At 42.2% G+C, this 24,897-nt stretch overlaps 1 protein-coding gene across 1 annotated transcript in view; it reads left to right on the top strand.

Moving 5' to 3' along the window:
- Window positions 1-1,688: 1,688 nt before the first annotated feature.
- The window catches only part of LOC118319239 (dedicator of cytokinesis protein 2), an 83,265-nt gene continuing 60,056 nt past the window's right edge, over window positions 1,689-24,897 (top strand). The window contains exons 1-24 of the mRNA XM_035649478.2: window positions 1,689-1,859; window positions 3,405-3,488; window positions 3,705-3,745; window positions 3,867-3,922; window positions 4,013-4,109; window positions 4,200-4,348; window positions 4,547-4,682; window positions 5,311-5,468; window positions 6,439-6,520; window positions 6,757-6,892; window positions 7,386-7,461; window positions 7,646-7,722; window positions 9,272-9,522; window positions 9,857-9,955; window positions 10,136-10,208; window positions 10,509-10,612; window positions 12,166-12,367; window positions 14,046-14,143; window positions 14,252-14,341; window positions 14,524-14,624; window positions 16,682-16,816; window positions 20,671-20,779; window positions 21,130-21,200; window positions 23,272-23,378. Coding sequence (XP_035505371.2) covers window positions 1,817-1,859; window positions 3,405-3,488; window positions 3,705-3,745; window positions 3,867-3,922; window positions 4,013-4,109; window positions 4,200-4,348; window positions 4,547-4,682; window positions 5,311-5,468; window positions 6,439-6,520; window positions 6,757-6,892; window positions 7,386-7,461; window positions 7,646-7,722; window positions 9,272-9,522; window positions 9,857-9,955; window positions 10,136-10,208; window positions 10,509-10,612; window positions 12,166-12,367; window positions 14,046-14,143; window positions 14,252-14,341; window positions 14,524-14,624; window positions 16,682-16,816; window positions 20,671-20,779; window positions 21,130-21,200; window positions 23,272-23,378 — 2,575 coding nt within the window. The 5' untranslated portion in view covers window positions 1,689-1,816. The remainder of the gene's footprint in view (window positions 1,860-3,404; window positions 3,489-3,704; window positions 3,746-3,866; window positions 3,923-4,012; window positions 4,110-4,199; window positions 4,349-4,546; window positions 4,683-5,310; window positions 5,469-6,438; window positions 6,521-6,756; window positions 6,893-7,385; window positions 7,462-7,645; window positions 7,723-9,271; window positions 9,523-9,856; window positions 9,956-10,135; window positions 10,209-10,508; window positions 10,613-12,165; window positions 12,368-14,045; window positions 14,144-14,251; window positions 14,342-14,523; window positions 14,625-16,681; window positions 16,817-20,670; window positions 20,780-21,129; window positions 21,201-23,271; window positions 23,379-24,897) is intronic.

Genomic DNA, 24,897 nt, shown 5'->3' with positions numbered 1-24,897 from the left:
CTCTTTTCATACCTTTTATTCGTTTTCGCCTCCCTTTTTCCTTATCGGTCCCGTCTCAGTCTGTCTTTGCCTCCGTCTCCGTTTCCAAAGCCTTGTTCATATCTTAATCTTTCTTTGTCTCTCTTTGTGCTTTTCCTTTCTATTAGAGACCGTCCCTCTGCCCGCCGCCTCTTTTTATCCCTTCATCTGTATATTGTTTCATCTTTGGCTATATCTGTCCAACATTAGTTGCTCCTTTTTTTTTTTCCGTACCGCACACCTTTAAGCTCCACCCCAATTTCTCCTTGTGAGTCACAGCAACTCTGCCCCGGTTTTGTTCCAGTACACAGAACCATGTGATAACATATCTTTCTTAATCATTTCTTTCTTTCTGTCCCCTTCTCCTTCTCTCTTCATCTGCCTGTCTTTGTCCCACCCTCCCGCTCTAATGCACACACTTTCTGTATCTCATTTCTAAGTGTAACCTCTTCACATGCACATACTGTACTTGTTAGCTCACCTCTCTGCCAGTGTTGAATCCATAGTCTGTTGACACACTCTACCTCCCCTCTTGTTCCCATAACAACAAGATTTCCATAATATCTTTTGATGTTTCTCAGTAAGTGGAGAATAACTGGCACTCTCCTTGTCCCATATGTGATGTCTTTTATAAGAAAGGCCATAGTTTTTCTTTTGCTTTGCTTCCTTTGGTCCTCTGTGTGGAAAAAAAGACACTTCGCCATGGTTCGACACATGCCATTGATATTGTAATGTAAAGGTTTTGAGTGGTAGGTTAAAACCATAGCTCCCAGCCTAGGCCAACAGTGTGTTGTAAGTTATGAATTTAAAATGATTTAGGACGCTACCACCCTCTTTTGGATTTGGAAAGTAATGACATCATCTCTAATTAAATCAGTCATTTTTTACCCACAGGAAAACACAGTCAAGGTAAATTCAACATACCATTTGGAGAAAATAAATCCAGTGAAAAAAAAATGCTTATCAAATAAAAACTGGCAAATATATCATTTTATTTAAAAAAATACATTTGTGTCATATCAAAGGCAGCAATACTCAACTATAAACGATGTACAACACTGTCAAAACGATAACAAATGGCTGCAGGCAGGATCACAGCAGCAGTCTTTAATGCGTCTTCCAACTACATCAGTTGAAACAGGTTTATGTTCTCAATATTTCTTGATGAACAATAATAAAATATATACAAACCAAAAACACACACCTGCACACTTACAGCTTGAGTTTGAACTGGCAGACGATCGATTGAAGTCATGTACACCTCCCCAACCGCTTACACTATCTGGAACACGCTACATATTCATTTTCATTCAGATCTGAGAATAGATCACAAATGTAGCTTCCTGTCAGATTTTGATATATATCTACCGTAAAAAAAGTACAGTGTATAGACTCAGTTTTGGACTAAAATACTGAAAAATACTTCTGTGTTAGTTTTGTATGTAACTTTACATACTTAAGATATCATCACTTTTTTTTTTATCCTTTACGTACAACCTGCTACTGAGGTCCTTTCAGTCCAAATTAGAAATAATGGATACTTCACATTATGTGCAGGCCGGTGGGCGCTACAGGACTCCACCTTGTTGCACTCACCCACTTCCCCTTAACCGCCTGAAGGCCGGAAGAGAGGGGAGACATAAGAGGAAGAGAGGCCAATGGGGGTTGGGCTTACTGCTTTCATTTAAAGTTAGAAGGAAGCAGAAGTGAGAAGTTGAGCAGACATCTCCAAAAAAGAGACGGCAAAAATAATTAGAAGAGAACCGGGGGGAGAGAGTGATAGGGTCTACATGCAATCATGGCTCCTTGGACAAGGACCGCTACAGAGCGGTACGGTGTAGGTAAGTCAGTATACGCTCACTTGTGTGTGACTGTGTGTGTACATGTACATACATATTTGTACATACATATTGCTATCGTGTCTGTTTAGGTGGGACAGTAGATCATCCATTTTATAAATAAGAATGAGAAAAAAAAATGATGCCCATCACTTCCTGCTCTCCAGGATGTGCGCAGGTGCTAATGGCCTATAACTTTAGCATGTACCCAAGATATGTAACTCCCCCCAAAAAGAACTAAAATCATATTCACTATTTAAGCTTTGTGCAACGAAACACATAATAGCTGCAGTGGATTATGTGAAGAATACAATCATTTTTACCATAAATGTCAAGCTGTTGCAGAAATGAGTGACATCTTCATGACATGAGGCTTGAAGATGAATTATTCCTGACAAGGAACATTTTGTGTGAAAATATATAGTTTCAGTCACCAGTGACAAATGAATGACTGTGCAAACGCTGTGGTTTATCTGGTATGGGGGTTGAACGTGGCCGAGCTGATCGGCATGTGTTGCCGTTAGATATGCAACATAATACAGATTTATGGTTGGTGTCTTATACAGATTGCTGCTCACAGAGGCTCACATGCCTGTAGCAGATGAGGCAGGGATTTATTATTTACTTGCAGTAAGTTAGACAGAGTTTGTATTGTAGAAAATGAGGGGAGACAATTTTTCCTAACGGTTGCACCACTCGTAGCCTAATGAACCTTAAAAAAAAGCTATTCAGAGTCACTGACCAACATGATTACTCCGTGAAGTGTGGTTCATCTACTGTATCGGAGCTGAATATCTTCCTGTTTGTGCGAGACTAAAACACAGGAAATGGAAGACGAAGAAAAAGAAGCTTATGACGAAGCTCTACGGCTGAGAGAGCTTATTTAAAAAAGACAAAAATGAAACTGCCTTTTGTAAGTGTTACTTCTTAATGTTTAGTGCACCATCTTTTAGTTTTTGGGACCTTTTGTGTTGAACTGTGAACTAGTGCAGAAAGACGACAGCAGTTTCTCAGCTTTCTGCAACAACGCACACTGGTGCAGTCGGTAGCTGCTGCAAACACCTGCTGCTGCCACTGCTGCTCGCACTCACTACAGTCAAGCCAAGGCTGTAACTGACAACTCTACACATCGATTAATCTGCTGATTAATTTTCAGATTAGCCACTTAATGAAGCATACATAAAATTGTCCATATGAGGCTATTGTAAAATTCTAAAATTTTGACTATAAACAAAACGGTATGAAACTACGGACTTTATGTTGTGAAGTCAACATTATGAATGAGTATAAACTTTTGTCGTGCATTAGCAACTCTTTTGTTTCTTTTATTCTCCATATACATGTTCGTGTTCAAAGGAATGTGCAATAAATGTGCACATGGCAGCCTGACCACTGCCGACTGCTGCCAAGGTCACAAACAACTTCCCCAGTAAAACTTACCCACCGCTTGTGCTAACATTCATATGATCTCTGCCCTGTTCACTTTTTCATCAAACACCTGTCTGTCACGTGCACCCTTCATCCCACTGTAACAGTCTCCGTTTTTAGTCAGGTGGAATTTTGTCGGGAAAGGAGAGAAGCAGCTTTCCTTGGAGGTGGGAGATGCCGTCCACATCCAGGAAGTCTGTGATGGTGAGAACCTCAACACATAAGAAACCACATGAACTCCTGAATAACCATTTTATTTTGTTTCCTCTTTCACATGAGTGAAAAAAAAATTCAGATACTCTATGATAATGTTTCGCATCTATGCTTGTAGCATCTAATTAAAAAAAAAAATCATAAAAATGTATTCTTCTGTATGTATCTGTCTGAGTGATGATGATTAGATGTTAATTTGTCTTTCAGGCTGGTACTTGGGCTACTTGGCGAGGAACAAAGCCCAACAGGTAAGATCAGTGTACCACCAGGCTATAATCAATAAGGTGAATGTGAGATGTACAGTCATACATGACATTACAGTTTACAGTATTTTCTAGTATTTCCAAAACAACACTCATTTCTTTCTAGGGTGTGTTCCCTGCCAGTTTTGTCCATCTTAAGGAGGTCGTCATTAAAAGACGAGGGTGAGTCGATCAAAAAAAACAGTCCCATTCTGTCTCCAAACACTATGTTTTTTTTGTATTCATGTTTTTGTGTGCGGTATGCGACTACAGAAATGAGGAGGTGGTGATGTTTGCAGAGATGCCCTTGGTGAAGGAGGTGACCACCACACTAAGGGAGTGGGGAAGCATATGGAAGCAGCTCTTTGTGGTGAAAAAAAATAAAAATCTAATGAGCAAAAACACCCTTTGTGTATATGTGTGTGTGTCTGAGTGTAACACCATACATCTTCCTGGCCAGGCCAATAAAGCGATGCGCGTGAAGCAGGTCCAGAGACTGATGTGGGAACTAATGGAGTGGCGCTCCCAGCTCCTGTCCGGCACTCTGCCCACAGACGAGTTCAAGGAGCTGAAGCAGAAAGTCACCTCCAAGATTGACTATGGCAACAAGTATGTCTTGTTAAAAAAAGAAAATCACATGTTTACAGTACAAAATGGTAACTAGTCAAATCTGTACTTTCTTACTAGTATTTTCTATTTTCTCTCTGTGCTCCTGCCTCTGCGATCTCCAACCACGGCTTGCTTGTCTCTGCGTTCACCTGCCATCTATATCCCCGACCCTTCACTCCCCTCCTCCGTATGCCCCAGGATCTTGGAGCTGGACCAGGTTGTTCGAGACGAGGATGGGAACATCTTAGACCCAGAGCGGGCTAGTGTCATCAGCCTCTTTCGGGCCCACGAGGAGGCCACAGCCAAGATCAATGAACGCATCAAAGAAGAGCAGGTACAAACGGATATGAGAGAGAAGTGTGGTAGGGAGCACCGAGGGCAGGGTTAGGAGGGAGAGGGGCATGCACAAAGTCCCCGGTAGCAGAGAGAGGCTCTCGTGAGTGGAAGAGATGTTGCAGATGTTCTAATCATGATTTAAGTTATTTGGCAACTTCTTTGACGTTGAGGGTTTTTTTTTTTGCTGAGAAAATGTTCCTCCCTTTTTATCAAGTTTTTTTCCTTTTTGATAAGAAAGTTGTAAAGTTAGACTTCATGAAATGCCTTGTATAATAAATTTAACTCGCCAATCATGTCTGCCAGCTAAGCCTAAATAATAATTCACTTCCTTGCACATTTCCTTGGCTTCACTTCTTGGCTTATTTCACATTTCAAATGACTGAATAGTAAGAAGAGAATGTAATCCGTTAGGATTTTCTAACTCAGAGAATTTGTTCTCTTCTACAAACCAACATCTGGATGATGCACTTTCTACACCCCAGAATTAAGTAAGCAGCTACTAAAAAGTGTTAGACCAGCCGACCAGATTTGCCAGGACGTTTTTAATGAAGCTTCTTGTCTGGCGTCTTGTCCTGTTAAACCCTCGTCCCCAGATAGCCTCCTAAAATGAATGTCTCCCCCTGCAGTCCAACATCCAGACGGACCACAGCGGGATCTCAGCACGGATCCAATCTTCCCCCACCCACAGCTTCTACGTCTTTGTCAGGAACTTTGTCTGCCGCATTGGAGAGGACTCTGACCTCTTCATGTCCCTGTATGACCCCATTAAACAGTCCATCATCAGGTACCACTTGTCCTTCTCGCCCAGCCTTAGTTTCCAGCCTCAAAATGCATTTATTTGTGTGGTGCAGTACGTGCTGATGCTGTTTTGTATTCTTTTTAAGGTTGATTTGAGGATTTAAAGCCCCACAGTCATTTGGAATTTTAAAACGCTCTAAAGCTGATGTGAAGGTTGAAGTTTGCCCGGTTTTTCCCGTCATGCATTCTTTTGACGAGATTCTGCTTATGAGTCTGAATTTCATCACGACGGATATTATAAATCAAAACCTGAGCAAACTCTACCTGTTGAATAAAAAAATACAAAGTGAAAAATAAGATGAAGTGTTTTTAGTCTCCATTATATTCCTCTAAGAACCCATTTACTCTCTTAATCAAATGAAAATTTCTTAAAGTTGAGGTTTTTTGTCACCGCCATCCCTCAGCTGTCTGTGCACACGCACACACTCCAGCCCACACACACCCACTTTCATTCTTTGCCTTTTCCTCGTGTCAATGTTCCTTTCCCCCACTGTATTAGAACAATGCTCTGCCCAAAATATACGAATACAGAAAACGCAAATTACAGGGCAGCAGATACTGACTGGCAGCACTATGTGGCATTTGACAGAGCTGATGCTAAGCCCTGTCACTCACTGTCACACTGGGCATATCAGTGTCTCTGCCACGGCAGCCTGGGAGTATTAAGATAGGTCCCGGATTGATCAACATGTATCCACCACCAGTCCTCTGTCTCTTACTTTCTTGCCATTCGTCCTTATTTCTGATTTTCATCTCATCCGGGCTATATTTTTTTAAATGGTTAAATCCTAGGCTTTATCTTCGTCTATATATTTGTCTATATATTCACTCTCATTTTCTGTCATTTTCTGATAGTGTGAGTGGTTGCTTTTATCGTGAAGTTTTAGTTTACAGAGCAGCGATGTAACAGACATGTTGCGATGTGACTTTTTAACCCTTTACTATCCCTCGTGCAGTGAGAACTACTTGGTACGCTGGGGCAGCAAAGGATTCCCAAAGGAGATTGATATGCTCAACAATCTGAAGGTTGTTTTTACAGTAAGTGGCCACAAGAGGGCGCTGTCACACTGTTTCCTCACTACACAGAGCACTGTATATGAATTGATGTTCTTATTTCTTCTTAGAGTAATACATCTTTAGTTTGGATATATTGTTTTTTCTCACCCTCTCCTCTCTAAATCTTCTGTCCCCAACTTCTCCTCTGATTTCCACTTCCTGTACTTTTCTTTTCTTTTCTTTCTCCACTCTCCTTCTCTTATATCTTTGTCTACCAGGACTTGGGCAACAAGGACCTCAGCAGAGAGAAGATTTATCTGATCTGTCAGATAGTGAGAGTGGGCAGGATGGACCTGAAAGAGACGAACAACAAGAAGTGCACTCAGGGTCTGAGGCGGCCGTTTGGGGTGGCAGGTACTTGAACTGGGGCCAATGTAATGTGTTTTTGGTCAAAAGAGCAGCTACATTTCCAGTCCTCGTGGTCAAGGGATGAGCAAAGTATTCACTGTAGTTATTAGGCTTCTCTGCAGCTGCAGTTTATCTGAAAAAATAGAATAAAACATTCTCATGCCATTGCTACATTTCCAAATAGTAGTAGTTTAGCAGATAATAGGTTCCTTTAGCAGCATCTTGACTCCTTTTTACTCTCGTTCCCAAAAGGTCAGAGAAACTTTTGTCTGATTTGTGAGCAGCAGCCCAGTTAGTTATACTTTGCTGGGACCAACCAGAACTTTTTTCTACCCTTTAAGCTATTTTTGTTTCCACTGTCTCAAAAAAAAAGTTGTCTATACCCTCATACAATCTCACAGGCTGTTATTGTTGACTGATGTGAATCAGAAGTTACCGTGCAGACATTGTCTTTGATTTTTGTCATCCCAGACACACTTTTTTCTTCTCTTCTCGGCAGTGATGGACATCAGTGACATCATCAAAGGGAAGATTGAATGCGAGGAAGAGAAGCAGTTTTTCATCCCCTTCTTCCCGTATGTCCTTTTTTCCTTCTCTGTAACTCCACCGGCCTCTCTCCCCTTTTCTTCTCGTAGACACCCTGTGACTTCCGTGGGTGGAGGTTTCATCATGAGCATGTTTTTTTTTTTTTTAAATATTTATTAGACTAAAGGGTTTCTGTGTGTTTCAGGTGTGTTTGTGTTTTTTCCCCGGCTGCAGGGTAGTCGCCGAGAACGACTTTCTTCACACCTTACTGAACAAAGTGACGGCATCACGAGGAGACAGTGGCGGCCAAGGTACCGTTCCGCTCTTACAGGCTTTGCTCTCTGTTTCCTAGTGTAGGAGCCATGTGACTGCTCTGCCAGTTTTAGTGGTCCTGCACTGTACGTGCACTGACGGTTCCCACTGGACCTTGTACGCTGCAGTCAATTGTGGTCGGATAAAATGGCCTTTTCTCATCGTATCCTCGCGTCTTCTCTCTACTCAGTGCGTGAGAAAGAGGCACATTATCCTGATGAACCGCATGCTGCCTCGAGCCCAGCCGTTTTCATTTTGCTTACCCTTTATTTCTCCTTTTTCCTCACCAGCCTCTCGGCTTGCTGCCCACTACCTCTTGTTTATAGCCTACTCTGACAGCCGCTATGGTTGACGCTTGTCTTGTTCCACATGAAGCAACCCGAAATGCAGGACTGCACTGTCATATCGCTCAGTTTTTAAACTTTCCTCTTGCCGCTGAAGGCCTGGGGCGTCACCTAGATATGAAGAAGGCAACCGGACGAACCGATATGGAAAGAGAACCTGAGGCCACCAGATGTCTGTTCCTAACATTACTCACCCTTAATCTCTCTTTCCTCTCACTTTGAGATGCTTTTGCTACAGTACACACACTAACACACTTTTACAGTTCTCCCTGGAGGTATGTGTTTAGCCTTGAAAATGTGGGTTTGCGACACAGTCTAGATTTCACCAGCTATTTCCCGAAAATAGCTCGTGCCCCTTCTTCTGTCAATCCCTTTTCTTTGCTTTCACCATTAATTCTCAGAAAGCCGTTGGGCCCATATTTTTTAAAATGTCTGTCCATTCTAATAGTACTTAATAATACCTTTATCTTCCTTTATTTCTTTGTCTCCTTTCGCTCGCCCTTTTCACACTGCATTCACAAACAGGAGTCAAATTTCTTGTCATTTCCCATAGATGAACCCAAAGTGGATCTCACTTAAAGTCGCATTTTTCAGAGTTTTTGTAGGACCTGGAAAAAAACTGAAAATGTTTTAAATTCAATTTAATTTGTACCAGTCCTTGAAGTTTCTTAGTCATTCATTTGTTTTCATTTGAATTTACTTACCTGCAGAGAGAAATGAAAACTCCTCTCCAGATCCCTCATTTAAAATAGCCTGGAGAGGCTCTTAAATGTATGAATGTTTTGACCTATAAAGTGTGTGTGTAGTCTTACATGTAACTCTCTCATATTTTTACATATCCTGAGTTTACATGAGTTTTTGTGTGTGATCAACCTCGGTTATATTTTTCTCTTTCAGGAATGTTACAATTTACTGCATTGACATAATAGCAATGAATCAAAAATGATCTAGGGATGATTGAAGAATAAATGAGGAAGTAATCCATATATCAAAACTGTAAATAAGCCATTTAGTGTCCAGCTTTTTTGGATATGAACTGACAGTGGGTATTCAACAATGAATCAATGGCATTTTATTTTTCTTCTCTCCACTAATTATTTTTTAAAGGTTAGCAACTTGTTTTGAGGGAGTAAAATACCCCTGCGGAATTTCTCAAGTCCTATCGTTCAACTGCAATGATGTTGTTGCTTATTTTTTACCACAGGTCTGTGGGTGACCATGAAGGCTCTGGTCGGGGACATAGTTCAGATCAGGAAGGAGTACCCCCACCTGGTGGACCGCAGCACCGTGGTGGCCCGCAAGCTGGGCTTCCCGGAGATCATCATGCCGGGAGATGTTCGCAATGACATCTACCTCACCTTACAGGGTGGCGACTTCGACAAGTACAACAAGACAACTCAGAAAAACGTGGAGGTCATCATGTGGGTCTGCGATGAGGAGGGCAAGGTCATACAGGTGAGTAGCGTGAAGAGACGGGGTCGAGGTTGGTGTATTTGAACGGGACAATGATTTGTGTAAACGGGGATCGGTTTGTGTGCATGTGGTGGTTGCAGGTCTGAAAGTGAGTGTTTGTGTGTGTGCCCCTGTGTGCTGTGTTTAAAGATCGAGGTTGTATGGGCAAGCGAAACACGGATCAAGCACTCGTTCAGCCTCTCATAGCTGGGGGCACAGAGATGTGGCTTTAGCCCAGAAAAATCATTTTTGTCACAAATGGTCGCACACACACAAAAACACAAAATCGTTCAGCTCAATATAAAACATATTTTTCTCTCACTCCCTCTTCCCCTAGAACTCCATCTGTCTGGGAGCAGGGGAGAAGGCGGTCAGTGAGTATAGATCTGTCATCTACTACCAAGTCAAACAGCCCCGCTGGATGGAAACGTTTAAGGTGCGTGTCAGTATTTGTGTATATTTTCTTGTACTTCACGTCCTTCTTTCTGTACAAGACACTTCTGTCAATCTCCACGAAGATGTTTGGTTGTAATAAAGCATTTGCAATCCTCATTTCAACCCCAGAACGTCATGATCCATTGTTTCATATTCTATAATAACCTGACTTGTCCTCCAGGTGGCAGTCCCTCTGGAAGAAATGCACAAAATTCATTTACGCTTCATGTTCAGACACCGCTCTTCACAGGAGTGTGAGTATCAGCCTCTGTTCCTCCGCCTGTCTGTTCCCTACATAACATCCACGCTCTTCACATCGTTCCTCTGATCCCCCGAGTGTATGTAATGTGACACGGAAAGGGCCGAAGGATTGGAAGCAATTTGGGAAATGACCCAAGGCCTCATAACACACACTTGACCATACAACTCAGCAGCCTTTCTTTCACCCATGCCTGAACTCTCATCCCTCCCTCCTCCCTTTTCTATCTCCCTGATGTGTTTCTCCCCTGACCCTCCCTGCTCCTGTTGACACATTCGCCTCCTTTCGTCTTTAGCCAAGGACAAGAGCGAGAAGAACTTTGCCATGGCCTTTGTGCGTCTGATGAAAGAGGATGGGACAGTTCTGCAGGATGGGCTGCATGACCTTGTGGTCTTCAAGGTCAGAAGAAGAACTCTTGCACAAAGAAAAAGAATTAACTCTTACATGCGTTCAGTGTCCTCTCCAACGAAAAGAAAAATCAAATAAGTGATTTAAATACATCATACATTGACTGAAAACCTGATTTAAATGAAAACAACCACATCTTTACCGTCAAATCTCATCTCACTTGAGCCCCACTTTTTGCAGCATAATAATATTTGGTAACTGAATAGCAGATCACTTCAAAAAGCTTTCAGATTTATGCATGAAATGACCTATACAGAGAATAAAACATAATGCCATAATTTTATGATGACAAAGGGTCATGGCTCATTACTTTTGTTTCACCAACCAGTTTTGGATTGAACGACATTTAATCTGAAAAAAAAACCCAATTTTAAATGAAAGGTCAAATGAAAGTAGGAGCTCATCAACTTGTGGTTAATAAGACAGCCAGTTTAAAATATTATTTTAATTCCTCATTCATCGTCGGACATGAATGAGTGGGGAAATTTGTGTGACCAAATCTCAGACCCATTTTCCAGGTTTTCCTGAAATCATCTATTTAAAGGTGAGAGATGAATTAGAATCCGTTGGTTTATGGGTTGTTTGCCTAAAATGTGGAAGCAAAAAAATTATATAGACATTTGTCTGAAAGAAGTCACAAAAAAGGTAGATAATAGAAGTTAATACCAGGGAAGGAGTTTACAGACATCTGTTCAGCTGCAACTATAATAAAAGCTAAACGTATAGTAAGTCTGGCTGGAAGATTATGGCCACCCAGACAGGCAGAGCGAAGCCAAAAAGATTTCTTGCCAAATGAGCCAGAGCTAAGATTGAATCCCTTATTGATTAAATGCCAAACGCAATGAAGATTAATTACTCGTCATTCACTCAAAGACCAAATGGATGGGTCCCCCTGTGCCCTTTCTCGCTTATCTCTCGTTATCCCTGCATTCCTCCTGATCTCTGTGCCACTCATGGCTTCGATCTCGTAGTCATTATTTCTTACTGGTGTGGCCTTAAAGAGGGTGAGTATGTCACCTGAAGATGTATTTATGGAAGAATGTACAGCGGTTAGAATATGATGTCGTAAAACAAAACTGTTAAATTAAAATAAAAATGAGTTGCCAAGGGGATATAACAAATTTCTCTTATATCTCTGTTGCCTGCTTTGACTCTTTGCAGCGCTGTATATCTGAGATGAAAAATGCTATGCAAATAATTGGTGTTTTTGTTTGTGACCTTATTTTTCTAACCATTCCTGGCTCCACTGTTTACAAAGTTTTGAGTTTATAAGCCAAAGTTGAGTTAGGTTGAAGTAGATAAGGCCTTGTGATTATGTGGGGTTATTTCAGTAGAAATGGTGACTGCAAATAGCCTAATAAATCACTCGCAATTCCTGAAAATCTTTGTGTGCCTGTGTCTTGCATTGAGGCACTTTGAACAAACACAGGAAATATAGTTCTTGTCGCAGGAACACACACGAACATCTGTACCATCATTAATGAAGTTGTAGCTTCGCTGGCGTGTCATCATAGTTGGGTTTAAAAATGACTTTGTCCTCTAAGGGTGACAGCAAGCGCATGGAAGATGTGAACTCCTACTTGTCGTTGCCCTCGACCCGCCACCACCATGGCGACTCCCACAAGGGGACATCACTGAGCCGCAGCTCCAGTAACGTGTCCGGCAGTGGAGGAGGCCTGTCAGTCAGCTCTAGAGACAGCTTCACCATCTCCACCCTAGTCTGCTCCACCAAACTCACCCAGAACGGTAGGAATCACATTTTTTATATATATCACCTCTACGATACTGTGTTGACATCAAGAGACTTGGCAGGGCAAAGCGTTTTTATGAAGTAACACGCACTCCTATACACATAAAAAGTTGAAGGTGTCAGGGCAGAAATTATGAGGAAGAGGGTGTTTGAAATTAAACCTGACATGTCAAAACATTAATTAACATCTTCTTTCAACGAAGTAATAAGGCCAGGCAAAGACAATGAATCATCGGTTAGCTATGACATTGGTTAGAGGACAAATGCAGTGCTCTGCTGCAAGCCGGAGAGCATTTCTGGTTCAGTGGGCATACTGCATTGTCAGTTCTTGGAGATTTTCAGAGAAAATCAAGAAAATTGGTTGTGAAATACAGGGAGCATTTTTTGTCCTTGTGGCAGGAATAAAAAGGGGAGAAAAGATTAATTCACAAACGCCACCTGGTGAACTGCTCCCCTAGGAAATACTGGCATAAAAACTTTTGGGTATTAATGACGAGGCCCACAGACTCATTAGGGATGTGTTGTCTCAATAACTCAAACGCTTTATTGTGATATGCAAAATAATTGAATAGCAGGGATTGGAGGTGCTGTGAAGAAAAGAATATCAGTAACCAAAATGAAACTTTGGGCTTTATTACATTTATAGCTATAAATCGTAATAACAACCATCCATCCATCGTCTACCGCTTTATCCATTTAAGTGTCAATCACAGCTAACATTGGGCGGTAAACCCTGGACAGGTCGCCAGCCTATCGCAGGGCCACATACAAAGACAAACAACCTTTCACTCTCACATTCACACCTACGGTCAATTTAGAGTCTTACCCCATTCTGCATGTCTTTGGACTGTGGGAGGAAGCCGGAGACCAAATGACGTAAGCAAAGAATGGGTGGGACCGTTTGTATACGCTGGTTTTATTAGTGGGGAGTGTCTTCATTTTGTCCTACACACTCTGGCAGGCAGACACACAGACAAAGACACACACACACACACACTGAAGTGCGCATCCACATCTACAAATGCATACACGCATGAACACTCCAGATACTATAAGGTGCATCAGACACAGGTGCTGTGCAACAGCTGTTACTGAGAAAGCCAGTCCATCACTATAATGAATATTATTTTGCAATATTAATCACCCGTATCCCATGCACACACACACACACACACACACACACACACACACACACACACACACACACACACACACACACACACACACACACACACACACACACACACACACACACACACACAAAATCCCCAACATATCGGTCTGCAGGCATGTACGCACACGATGTTATAGAGCAGATGTATGGTTTAGCTTGATGAGCAGCCAGCTTCAATTGGGCCGCCCTGGAGAGACATGGAAATCTGGCCCAAGTCAAACTGTAGCAGAATTAATGATAGAAAGTCGGACTACCCATTGGAACAGGATCGATCCATGACTAATTGTAACCTGACAAATTGCTACTTTGTTGTTGCTTATCAGAGATGAACTTGGAAAGCACAGGATTGAATGTGAAGTTTGAATGAAGACTTCAAGCTTATTTTCATTAGTGATTAATCTATCAACAAGTTGTTTAGTGCACACACCTCCCTAAAAAGGTTTCTCTCAATCCATGTTGACAAATTGCCAAACAGAACAAACTGTCTGTCTCCTCTCCAGTGAGCCTGCTGGGGCTGCTCAAGTGGAGGACTCGACCTGAGCTCCTCAGAAAAAACCTGGAGAAACTCAAAGTCATCGATGGAGAGGAGGTGGTCAAGGTCAGTGTGTGTTTGAATACAAATGTGTCTCAGCATGTGTGTGTGTAGACAGGTGTGTATGTGCGCTCTCACCGGACCTCGCCTTTGCCTTGTTTTGCACGTGTACAGTTTCTGCAAGACACTCTGGATGCCTTGTTCAACATCATGATGGAGCACTCTCAAACTGACGACTACGACATCCTCGTGTTTGATGCCTTGGTGAGTGTGTGTGTGTGTGTGTGTGTGTGTGTGTGTGTGTGTGTGTGTGTGTACCCGAGAAATTCTTGTGTGTCTAACTATACCAACAGCTGCGGCTGATTTTTTTTGACAGTACATACCTTGTAATAGTCTATTGCTGTGTAAACATGTCTGTCTTCCCGTTTCTTTTTCCTGTTTGCCAGATACACATCATTGGTCTGATTGCTGACAGAAAGTTCCAGCACTTCAACACGGTGCTGGAGGCCTACATCAAGCAGCATTTTAGCGCTACGCTGGCCTACAAGTAGGTTACTTCCTGGATCAGAAGCCACTTCCTTTCATCTTATTCAGTTATGAGTGTCCTGAAATCTCGAAGGTGCAAAATTTTTAACGCCATATCTTGCATTCGATTTTGACCAACTGCAATATATGAACCCTGATCAAACACATATTTTAAACTTTTTGACAGAGAAAGAAGTGACAAGAAAATAATGAAACCTGCTGATGACATACAAATGTACCTACAACATTCAAAAAAAAATATATAAGTTTGATCTTTATTATGACTCCAAAAAGCAAATGTTAATTTCCTGAGGGAAAAGAAAGACGGCTCCTTGTTGAATTTTTTCACAGGAGACTTTATTAGCAATCAAACTCACTGAGCGAGGCCAGTTATTTAATGTGTAAATCACTTTACTGTGGCATCCATAAAATGTCAATGTGAACCTTATTTTAGGTCTGACCTGAGGTAAGATTCAGGACAGTGTTAAACCTTATGTTAAGAAAAACACACACCATCCGTGCAGCTGTCAGGCTATCAGCAGGTTTTCTTGTTTGTACTTTAAAGCAATTCTCCCATCTATTAGGGAATAATAAAATCTTTTTTATACTCTTAATAATATACTCTTAGTAACGCTTGGCCCAAACAAATGTAAAAAAATCTCATGTATAGCTCTAGTGTGGCTTGAACCAAACACATATTTCTGTCAGGTTATTCCACACTCAATGCCAACAGTATACAAGTGTTAAACCTGTTGCATCAATTCAAATGTCATCTGAAGATCTAATGTTAAGTGTCTAAATATTGCACTGTATCCAGATGCCACTGGAGGTCAGTGTGTGTGTCGCATTTGCACCACTTGCCTGAAAGGGATTAGAGTGTGTGTTTTGACTGGAAGTCCCTGCTTGCCAGAGCTTTAACCCTGCCTCTCTGTGGAATAACAGCTAAAGCACTCAGGCATGCACCTCATACACTTGTGGCCGCTCTTCGCTCTGTGTTAATTCACTTCACTTTAATTCAGTGGGCACTAGAGAAAACATTTGTTTGTGTTGCCAAGCTTTACTTAGGAAATTAGAAAACTATGTCTCTGACTCCTCCTGCTCTCTATTCCTCTTGCGTCCTTTCTTGACTCTCTTCCTCCTCTTCGTTTTCTAGGACCAATTATCCCTGCCACTCTCCTCCCCTCGTAACCACTTTCCTCTCTTGCTGTCTGTTCTTCACTCCCATCTATTCACATGTCTTCTCATCATCACTCCATCCCTCCCCTTACGGGTCTATGCAGCTTAACGCCTGTCAGCACAGAGGCAGTTATGTAAAACTCTCTAACTCCATCTCACTCTGTTTTAAACTCCCTATCTCTTGCTCTTAAAAAAAAAAAGAATAAATCCTCCTATGCTTACCTTTAAGCCATGCACCGAAAACAAATCACAGGGCGAGTGCATGGTAATGGTGTTGGTAATATTTTCAAGGTCGCCCCGATGGCAGGGGAATCAGATTAGAGTTCACTTTTCGGGGAACTTTTATTGTTTAAGAGGATTGGTTCGTTTTAAACCAGTTAGTGGGATGTCATTTCATGGAAGTAGAGCCATCACGAATCCAAAAACGTAACTGTCTGTAGGCCTACCAAATTGTTGTATGTGTTATGAATACTGTCTCCTACCATTGCATGTCATTGCAATAATGCAGGAGGAAGACAGGTAAGAGAAATGCTGGCAGGTTATGAACTGCCACCCTGTGCAACCCACCTCCTCCATCTCTGTGAATCTGAGGGTAAACACAAATATCTGTGAAACGTGTGAAAGGTACATCCGTTGAGGTGCGAAATACTATTTTGCCATTTTTCCACCTCCCCGTTGTCTTCTCTCTCTCTCTCTGTCTCTTTCACTCTCACTCTGTTGCACTCTTTCTGCTCTATGGAAGTGAAAAATGGAGTTGGCGATTAACTTCCCAAACCTGTGGAACGGCAGAAAGGGAATGACAATTCTGACTGAATGAGTTTGATTTCCTTCTTTCTCCTTTACTTATAATATCCATCTCTCTATCTCTCCTTTTTTTGTTTCTTTCTCTTCTGTCTCTCCCAGGAAGCTGATGTCGGTGCTGAAGAGGTATCTGGATGTGTCCAGCCGCGGGGAACAGTGTGAGCCCATCTTCCGAACACTCAAGGCCCTCGAGTACATCTTCAAGTTCATCGTCCGTTCGCGCATGCTCTACTCCCAGTGAGTGTCTATGTAGCTTTCTGTGAACTCATCATTGTGATAATGACCTCCAATTTCCTTTTTTAACCCTAATGATGCAAAAAGACACACACACACACACACTCACACTCACACACACACACACACACACACACACACACACACACACACACACACACACACAGAGCGCTAGCGACACTGCATTGCTGCAGTAATAGTTCTTGACAGCTTGGTGAGAATAGGCTGCTGATTGCAGCACTAACGTTGCTAATAAGCATTGATGATGAAGTGCAGTGTCCAAATGAGAGCTAATGACAGGGCAGGGCTGCTGAATGGGCAGACAGCGACACGCCACACAAAGTTCCTGCATCAGAGACTTATGACACCCGCTGTGGCGAGGAGTGGCTGGCTGCACCATATGACAAAGTGTAAACACCGTTTATAGTTGCAGTGCAAAAGTTGATGCTGACAGATCAAAAACATGATTGACAATTGTGTTATGTGCCTTCTCTGTGGGAGAATTGAACACCTACAGTACAGCACGCTGGGTGTGCAAACGTGTGTGCGTATAGAAGACACAGGCATGTTTTGAATTGATAGTTAGTGCATGTTGGGCCGTTTGTCTTTAACGTGGGAATTGTAGTGGGGTGTGTGTTTTTGTAGTAAGAGCTGTGTATTAGTGTTTGTAGAGCTGAGCTGGAAGGGGATTTCTCTCTCTCTCTCTCTGTGTGTATGTTTGCCACTGTTCAATGAAGGTCCGTCTTTTTAATCTTCTAAAGGTCATCATGGGCTTTGTTTACCAATTGCGCGTGTGCGCGTGTGTGTGTGCGCGTGTGTGTGCGCGTGTGTGCGCGCGTGCGCGCGTGTGCGTGTGCGTGTGCGTGCGTGCGTGTGCGTGTGTGTGCGTGCGTGTGCGTGCGTGCGTGCGTGTGTGTGTGTGTGTGTGTGTGTGTGTGTGTGTGTGTGTGTGTGTGTGTGTGTGTGTGTGTGTGTGTGTGTGTGTGTGTGTGTGTGTGTGTGTGTGTGTGTGTGTGTGTGTGTGTGTGTGTGTGTGTGTGTGTGTGTGTTTGTGTGTGTGAGAGAAACTTTTAAGTATACATCTTTGTGTGTTTGTGTGTGTCCATTTTTAATCTATCGCTCCTTGATTGACTCTATTGCAGACATGCTCACACAAGCACACACACACACACACACACACACACACACACACACACACACACACACTCTCGGTGTATTTCAGAACTAATTAATCTGATAAATTTCCCACATCCTCTACTTGTCGTCGCCCAACCACCTGCGGCTGGCGACTTCAACTTCCTCTGCATCTGAAGTTGTTAGGACCGACTTCTCCTCCCATAAGGCCTCGTCACTGCAACAGAGAATCGGGTATTCAAGGGAGCCAATAGTGCTGTAGGTGCATCCGTAAGGCTTCATCACCATCAGGACTAGCAGTCATTAATAGTTAAGTAGGCAGCATTGAAGATTTATTAGCTTGTCAAACTCGCTTCACAGCGTAGGAGCGTGAAATGTTTACTTATGTAAATATGTAAGGGACGCTATACCAGATTTTGCTCTCTCCTTCACCTTCTTCCCGTCCTTCACGCCCTGTAGCTTTCATGTCTTCCCTGTAGTCTAGTTCATCACTTGTATCTGTTTCTTTTTTCCTTCCCTAAAAAAAATTCTATGTTCTCTATTTATCCTGTCATCCCCCATCCTCTTTCTTTCCATCCCTCCTCTTCCTTACCTTTATTCCTCCTCTTTTAATGTCCTCACGTCTTTTCTACATGTCTTTACTCGTTAATGTGATATCATCATGTCCTCACTTCTGTTCTTTCCTATTTATCACAACATCTACAGTATAGGCTCCCTGATTTTGTCATCTCATGCTTATAATTACATCTAACATTTTTGCTTTATTTGCCCAGTTTTAATAATAAAATAATAATAATAGGATATATTAAAATGATTAGGTAGAGTTCAAAATAACATAATATTTATCAGATGCAGGGCTAAGACCACAGTGACAAATACTTGATTTACTGTTCCATATTTAAAATCCTAAGCTTTTTAGACCAAACAATAAAGTCTTTCAGCTTTTTCACAATTAGAATGATCCCCCTAACATGTTTACAATCTGTGTTTAATGTTCTCCCTGAATAAACTACTACAGTGTTTTTGCAAAAATTCTAAAGAGTGATGCATCTCAGCAAAGGTAGCCACCACTTTTTCCTCTCCACGTTATTGAAAAAAATATATCTGTATTTCACATTTCTAACAAACCTGAGGGAGGCTTGTATCTCGCTGCTCAGCACTGAACACTTTCACTGATTGGAGCCGGGGATAGCCGCTACTATGAATCAAAACGAGGTGTAATTTCTTCTTATTTGTTACTGATTTGCTTAGACAGGGGTTTTCATAATTCACGGGGGACATGTTTGGTGTTGTTGTGTCTTTTTCTATCACCCACAACTATACACAGCTGAGCTCTCCCTCCCACTCTTTTCTCTTTCCGTCCTTTTCTCCATGTCGTTCATTTCCCTCCCCCTGCCGATCATCTTCCCTTCACCCCTCTCTCTCTCACGTCTCCATCTGTCTGCAGTATTAGTTTACCGAGCTACCATAATGCTGTGTGCTGTTTTGCTTACGTGGGGGTATTGAGTTTGTGTGTGTGTAAATATATTTCAGCTATGGTCATTTTAACCACTGACTCCCAAATCTGCTTTTTTCCTCAATTTGGGACATGACTTATTGACAAGCCATCCCCAATTAACTGTTCATTAGTCTAAAATCTGCCCCCATTAGTAGCCTATGACACACTCACTCTCTCTTGCATACACACACACACCCACACACACACACACACACACACACACACACACACACACACACACACACACACACACACACACACACACACACACACACACTCACACACACACACACATATTAATGCGCATACAGTGCTGGTGGATTAAGTAGGACAGTGCGTCTGTAATCATAACTGTACTCTGCAAAGAGCCCAGTGATAATACCTCTGTGTTACCACCTAATCCCTCCCCCACATGCTACATTTGCTGTGTGCCACATGCAAATCCTTCCCTGTAGCACTCATAACTTCCATTGTAATTAACAACTGCACAGCTCCGATGAGATGAGAGATGAGGGGATGGAAGGAAGGAAGTGGAGAGATGGATGAGGGGGAAGTTTGCCAGGGGTGGAGGAAGTTGGACAGGAGGGATGGTAGAGTCGGTGTTGGTATGTGATGTGAGTCGCTGTAGCAAAGAAAATTTAGTTTGTTGCGTTAAGTTAGAAAAGGATTGCTGTGATCACAGCAATCCTAGAAATTGTTTATCAATTTCTAGTTTTTCCATTCCAAGATAATACCTTGTCATCAGAATACTGAATTTGCTCCCCGTGTGATTATGAATGAATATAGTGCATTCAATTGCAAGCGTGTGCAGCTCTGCAATCACTCCAACAGTATGGTCCTGGGTGTCATAGTCTTGTAGATTTTTATGTAAAATTCAATACTGACTTGGGGATCAAAGTGGCATGTAGCACCTTCATGCGGAATGCTGAGATGCGAGGAACTGCAGCCAACTCAGGTGATGTCCCATTTCCATAAAAACGCAAGAATTGGTGTGATTTCACTTAGAATATTAGATATTAGATATTAGAATCACGACTCTCACAACGCCTTTTGTTTTCTCTCTTCTTTTATTTCCTCCATCAATCTGTTTTGCCATCTTCATCCCTCCCCATCCATTGTCTCACATGCAAATCCTGTTATGATTTCCATCACGTTTCCTCTCTTTGACTCTCCTCTCTTCTGATTTTCCTGTTGCATCTATGTTAATTCCGTCCTGCCATCACAGGTTATACGAGGGGAAAGAGCAGGCGGACTTTGAGGAGTCGCTGAGGAGGCTTTTTGAGTCCATCAACAACCTGATGAGAACCGACTGCACCACCACTCTGCTGCTCAGGGTATCACACACACTCACCCTGCACCTTTGCATACTAGACCACTATTTACTCCTGTTCAATTTTTTCTCACCTTTATCTTCACCTCTTCTCTGCAATATCTCATCTTCCTTTTCCTCCTCATGCTCCTCACTTTCTAACAAGATATGCTACAGTACATTAGTATTCAGCTGCTTGATGTCTTCCTCTTGCGCTCACTTCTTGCAACAAAGCAGACATACAAACAGACTGAGTTGCTAAAAAATAGGACAGACAAGAATAAAAATAAAATCATTTCTCTCAGTTGTGATAAGTACCTATTAGACAACGAATCTCCAATGTGTGTGTGTGTGTGTGTGTGTGCGTGTCATCAGGTTGCTGCTCTGAAGTACCTGCCAACGGTCCTGCACGATGTTGAGAAAGTGTTTGATGCCAAGCTCCTCAGGTAAGGCTCACAGCGATGGTTTTGAAGCAACACACACACACACACACACACACACACACACACACACACACACACACACACACACTATAGTTATGATGGAGCCAACCCTGATCCTAACCCTGACCTTTGTAACTGTGAGGACTGGCCAATAATTTCCTTTGTGCACAACATCGGTCCTCACAACCATGGAAAGACTTTTACTCACAGACCCACACATTCACACGAGCACCTTATCTTTGGTCTAATTCCGGGAAACTGACAGGGAGGATGTATGGGAGCTCAGCTCAAGTTTTCCTGTTGGCTCTGCTCAGTGACCCTCATCCTTTCGTACCCCCCACTCTCTCCATCCTGGCCAAAACACACACTCAAACGCACTCTCCGGCTCCTCCGTGTGCCCCTTTGTGAACAGACAAGTGCTACTAAACCACTAAAAACAACCCATTTGAACCTCCCTTAGCTTGATTCACAGCCTCCTGAAGAGCAAAACCAACTCGGAATGGCTTTTTTAACCTCTCCTTGACCCAGAATCAAACCCACAATATACTGTTTAGCCCAGGTGATGGCCTCAGTGCACACTTCACCAGTTTACAAAAACTAGAAACTTCAGGCACTTAGTTTGTTCTCTAGCAATTCCACAACCGATCATGGATCCACTGTCCTGCCCTGACCTTATTACTTTACAGAAAGAAAATACTAGTTGACATTTTTTGACTTGCCCCACTCAAGCTCAAACACCCATTTTCTCATAATTTCTCTTTTCACCTTTCTGTGACCTGTGTGTGCTTTTGTGTGTTTGAAGATTATCCGCATCTGCCAGTTCCTGTAGTGGCTCCATGTCAACACAGTGTCACAAAGGCTCTACCTGTAACACCTGCCACACACACACACACACACACACACACACACACACACACACACACACAAATTCAAACGCACACATACAAAGTAGAAAGGTGATGAAGGGCGGAGAGTTAATAGTCAGCGCACATATTCTCCCTCTCTGCCGTAAATACTCTCTCTCATTCAAAGACATTCAATGACCCTCACTGTCTGCGCTTCTTTACACAAAGCATCGCAAACACAGACATGCACAATTAATAGCGGAGTCATCGGAACTTTTTAGTACGTGGTCCCCATTGCATTCGTGATCAGTATGGCCTTGGGCAGAGTTTTCAAAAGCAAGCTGTGTGAATTACAATCACAGTGCAGGAAATGGACATCAAAGCTTTGTCTCATCTCCTCCTGCACACTCACATTCCTACACCTTGTAAACCCTCCCATGGTGTGATCCACAGAGTGGTACAAGTGCAGACATTATGAGCTATGCATGTGTTCTTTGCATGTCAAGTGGGTATCTGCTGACATTTTGGGTTTTAATTAGATCCTGCTGGGACGATAAGTGAGCCTGACACAAGTCTGCACTGAGGCCCTGTGGCCCGACCTGTTTCTCGTGCCAACTTATGGATAATCAACCTTTTTATTTGGGTTTGGGTTTGAGAGAAAAGGGGTGTTTGTCCATGCGTTCATGAAATTTTTTACCGCAGCATATGCTTCATGATTTAAGGAGACAAAGACAAAGAGTCAGACAAAAAAAAATGGAGACAGAGGTTTTGCTATGCTCTGAGCACTCAATCTTTCTAAGTGGCATCACGGTTTGTAAGCAGCCAGTTTAATAATTTTAAAAGTTAATTATGGGTGGAAGATGAGTCAAACTTACATCTTTATTAAAGCATATTTAGCTCTTGGCTCATTGTTTTCATGCAGTATATATACCTCTGCTCGTGTCTGTGGTGCACTCTGATACAGTCACTGCTTTTAGTGGTTGCATATATAAAATATATATTAAAAGGGATTTGTTTAAAGATGGACTTACAATGGTATGGTGGCATGTTTCATGGTGGGAGAAATCAGAGCAGGTGATTTATTTTTTGGGGTTGAAATTCAAGACGCACGCAATCTGTAGAGAATTATCCTCGAATAATTATTGTGCTCATTTTCAAACCACACCTGTTGCTTTTCCCATGTAATGATCGCACTGATTATTTATTCATGTTCCCATTTCTCTCCCCAGTCAGCTGCTGCATGGCTTTTATTCCTGCATCCCCCCTGAGAAACTCCAGAAACAGAAGGTGGCCTCCATGACTGAAATTGTGAGCAGTCTGCTCTTCCAGAGACAAGGTGCACACATTTTTTCTAATTACTAATAGCAGGCTCAACAGTTGAGTAAAGCCCTAATGGGAGATGTGCACAGTATCAAACAACTGTCAACCCCGTTCCGTGTGAAGTCCTACAGCGCATTAGTTTGCTTCTCACTTAAAGGATGAGATTGCATTAAAAGGTCTGTTATACAGTGAGTAATTCTGTCTGGGCAGACAGCTGCTCTCACGATGACTACTCAGGGTGATATTTACTGTGAAGGATTTGTCTTGATACAGCAAAGTGCATAAAAGTGTCCTGCTAATACTGCAAGCATAATGTCCCATTCCCTGTGGGGCAATCCAGTAAAGCACTCTGGATAAAAGCATCAGCCAACTGGTTAAAGGACATACTGCTGTTCATGTATTTATGTTTTGATCTGACATGACAAGGAATTTGGAACGTTAACCCTAATTACTTTCTTTATTTTATTTGTTTGTTATTGAATTAAAAAGTGAAGATAAGACAACCTTATAACTATTTAGTGAATCAGCATTCAATTAAAGGCGGCGTGGATATTTGTGTTTTAGTTTGCCAAATTCTGTAACATACAATTACATTGCTGCTATGATCACCTCTACTGACATTCTAATCAGTACAACAGAAGAAGTCAGATACCATCGTATTACAATCAGCATAAGTGGCTCCTAATAATAAATTGTACTCCTCCACTGATGGTAAAGGTCACTTCAGGTCAGTCTTGTTGAGATGAACAGTTTTCAGGGCAAAAACATCATCGACCTAAAAAGATATATGTTATACGCCTGATGGTTTTCTTTTGTCCCTGTGGTGTTGACATTCCCCTCTACACCTACTGTTAAAAAAAACTGTGTATCTGACTGCAAACGGAAAATGAGTATTTAAGGTTGACCAAAGAGACAGATACGTTTCATCCATATTAATGTCACAAGTGATACCTGCCGTCGGCCGACAAAGTAATAACTAATTTCCGAGGCAGATGAGACAGGAAGTGTTTTCAGTCCCAGTTTCACAATAGCCCTTGATGTGTCCCTTTTGACACCACGCCTGCGCTACTTTTAAATGATTTTCCCTGACTATAACCAGGGACACATCATTTAGTCTGTGTTGTTGCTTTAAAGTGCACTACACATCAATGATGACATGCTCCTCACCAATCTGAGTTCACCCCCTATACCTCTGTTGAGACCCATTATGTTTGTCTAATTTACTTGTAGTGGGCTGATAAGTGGCAGTTTCCCCTGAAGAGGACCCCATGGTGATGGATAGAGTGGGCTAATGTTGTACTACTGTATAATACAGACCTGATGAGGAAGCCCATAATTGGGCTTCTGCATTACAAACTGAAGACTCTGAGTGACTATGGAAGACCAAATTTAGTTTGAGGCTGTGCAAGACAGATTCACTTACGTGACTGACAATGGCCCATGTGCGCATGAATGAATTCTCATACACCACCTGCATACACATTTGTATGCGTTTGTTTCAGGGTGACTAATGACACTGTATCTGGCTGTGAGTG

The sequence above is a fragment of the Scophthalmus maximus genome, chromosome 9, assembly GCF_022379125.1.
Source record: "Scophthalmus maximus strain ysfricsl-2021 chromosome 9, ASM2237912v1, whole genome shotgun sequence".
In the NCBI taxonomy this organism is placed as follows: domain Eukaryota; kingdom Metazoa; phylum Chordata; class Actinopteri; order Pleuronectiformes; family Scophthalmidae; genus Scophthalmus; species Scophthalmus maximus.
The sequence above is the reverse complement of the archived record's forward strand: the minus strand, read 5'-3'. Positions and strand labels throughout refer to the sequence as shown.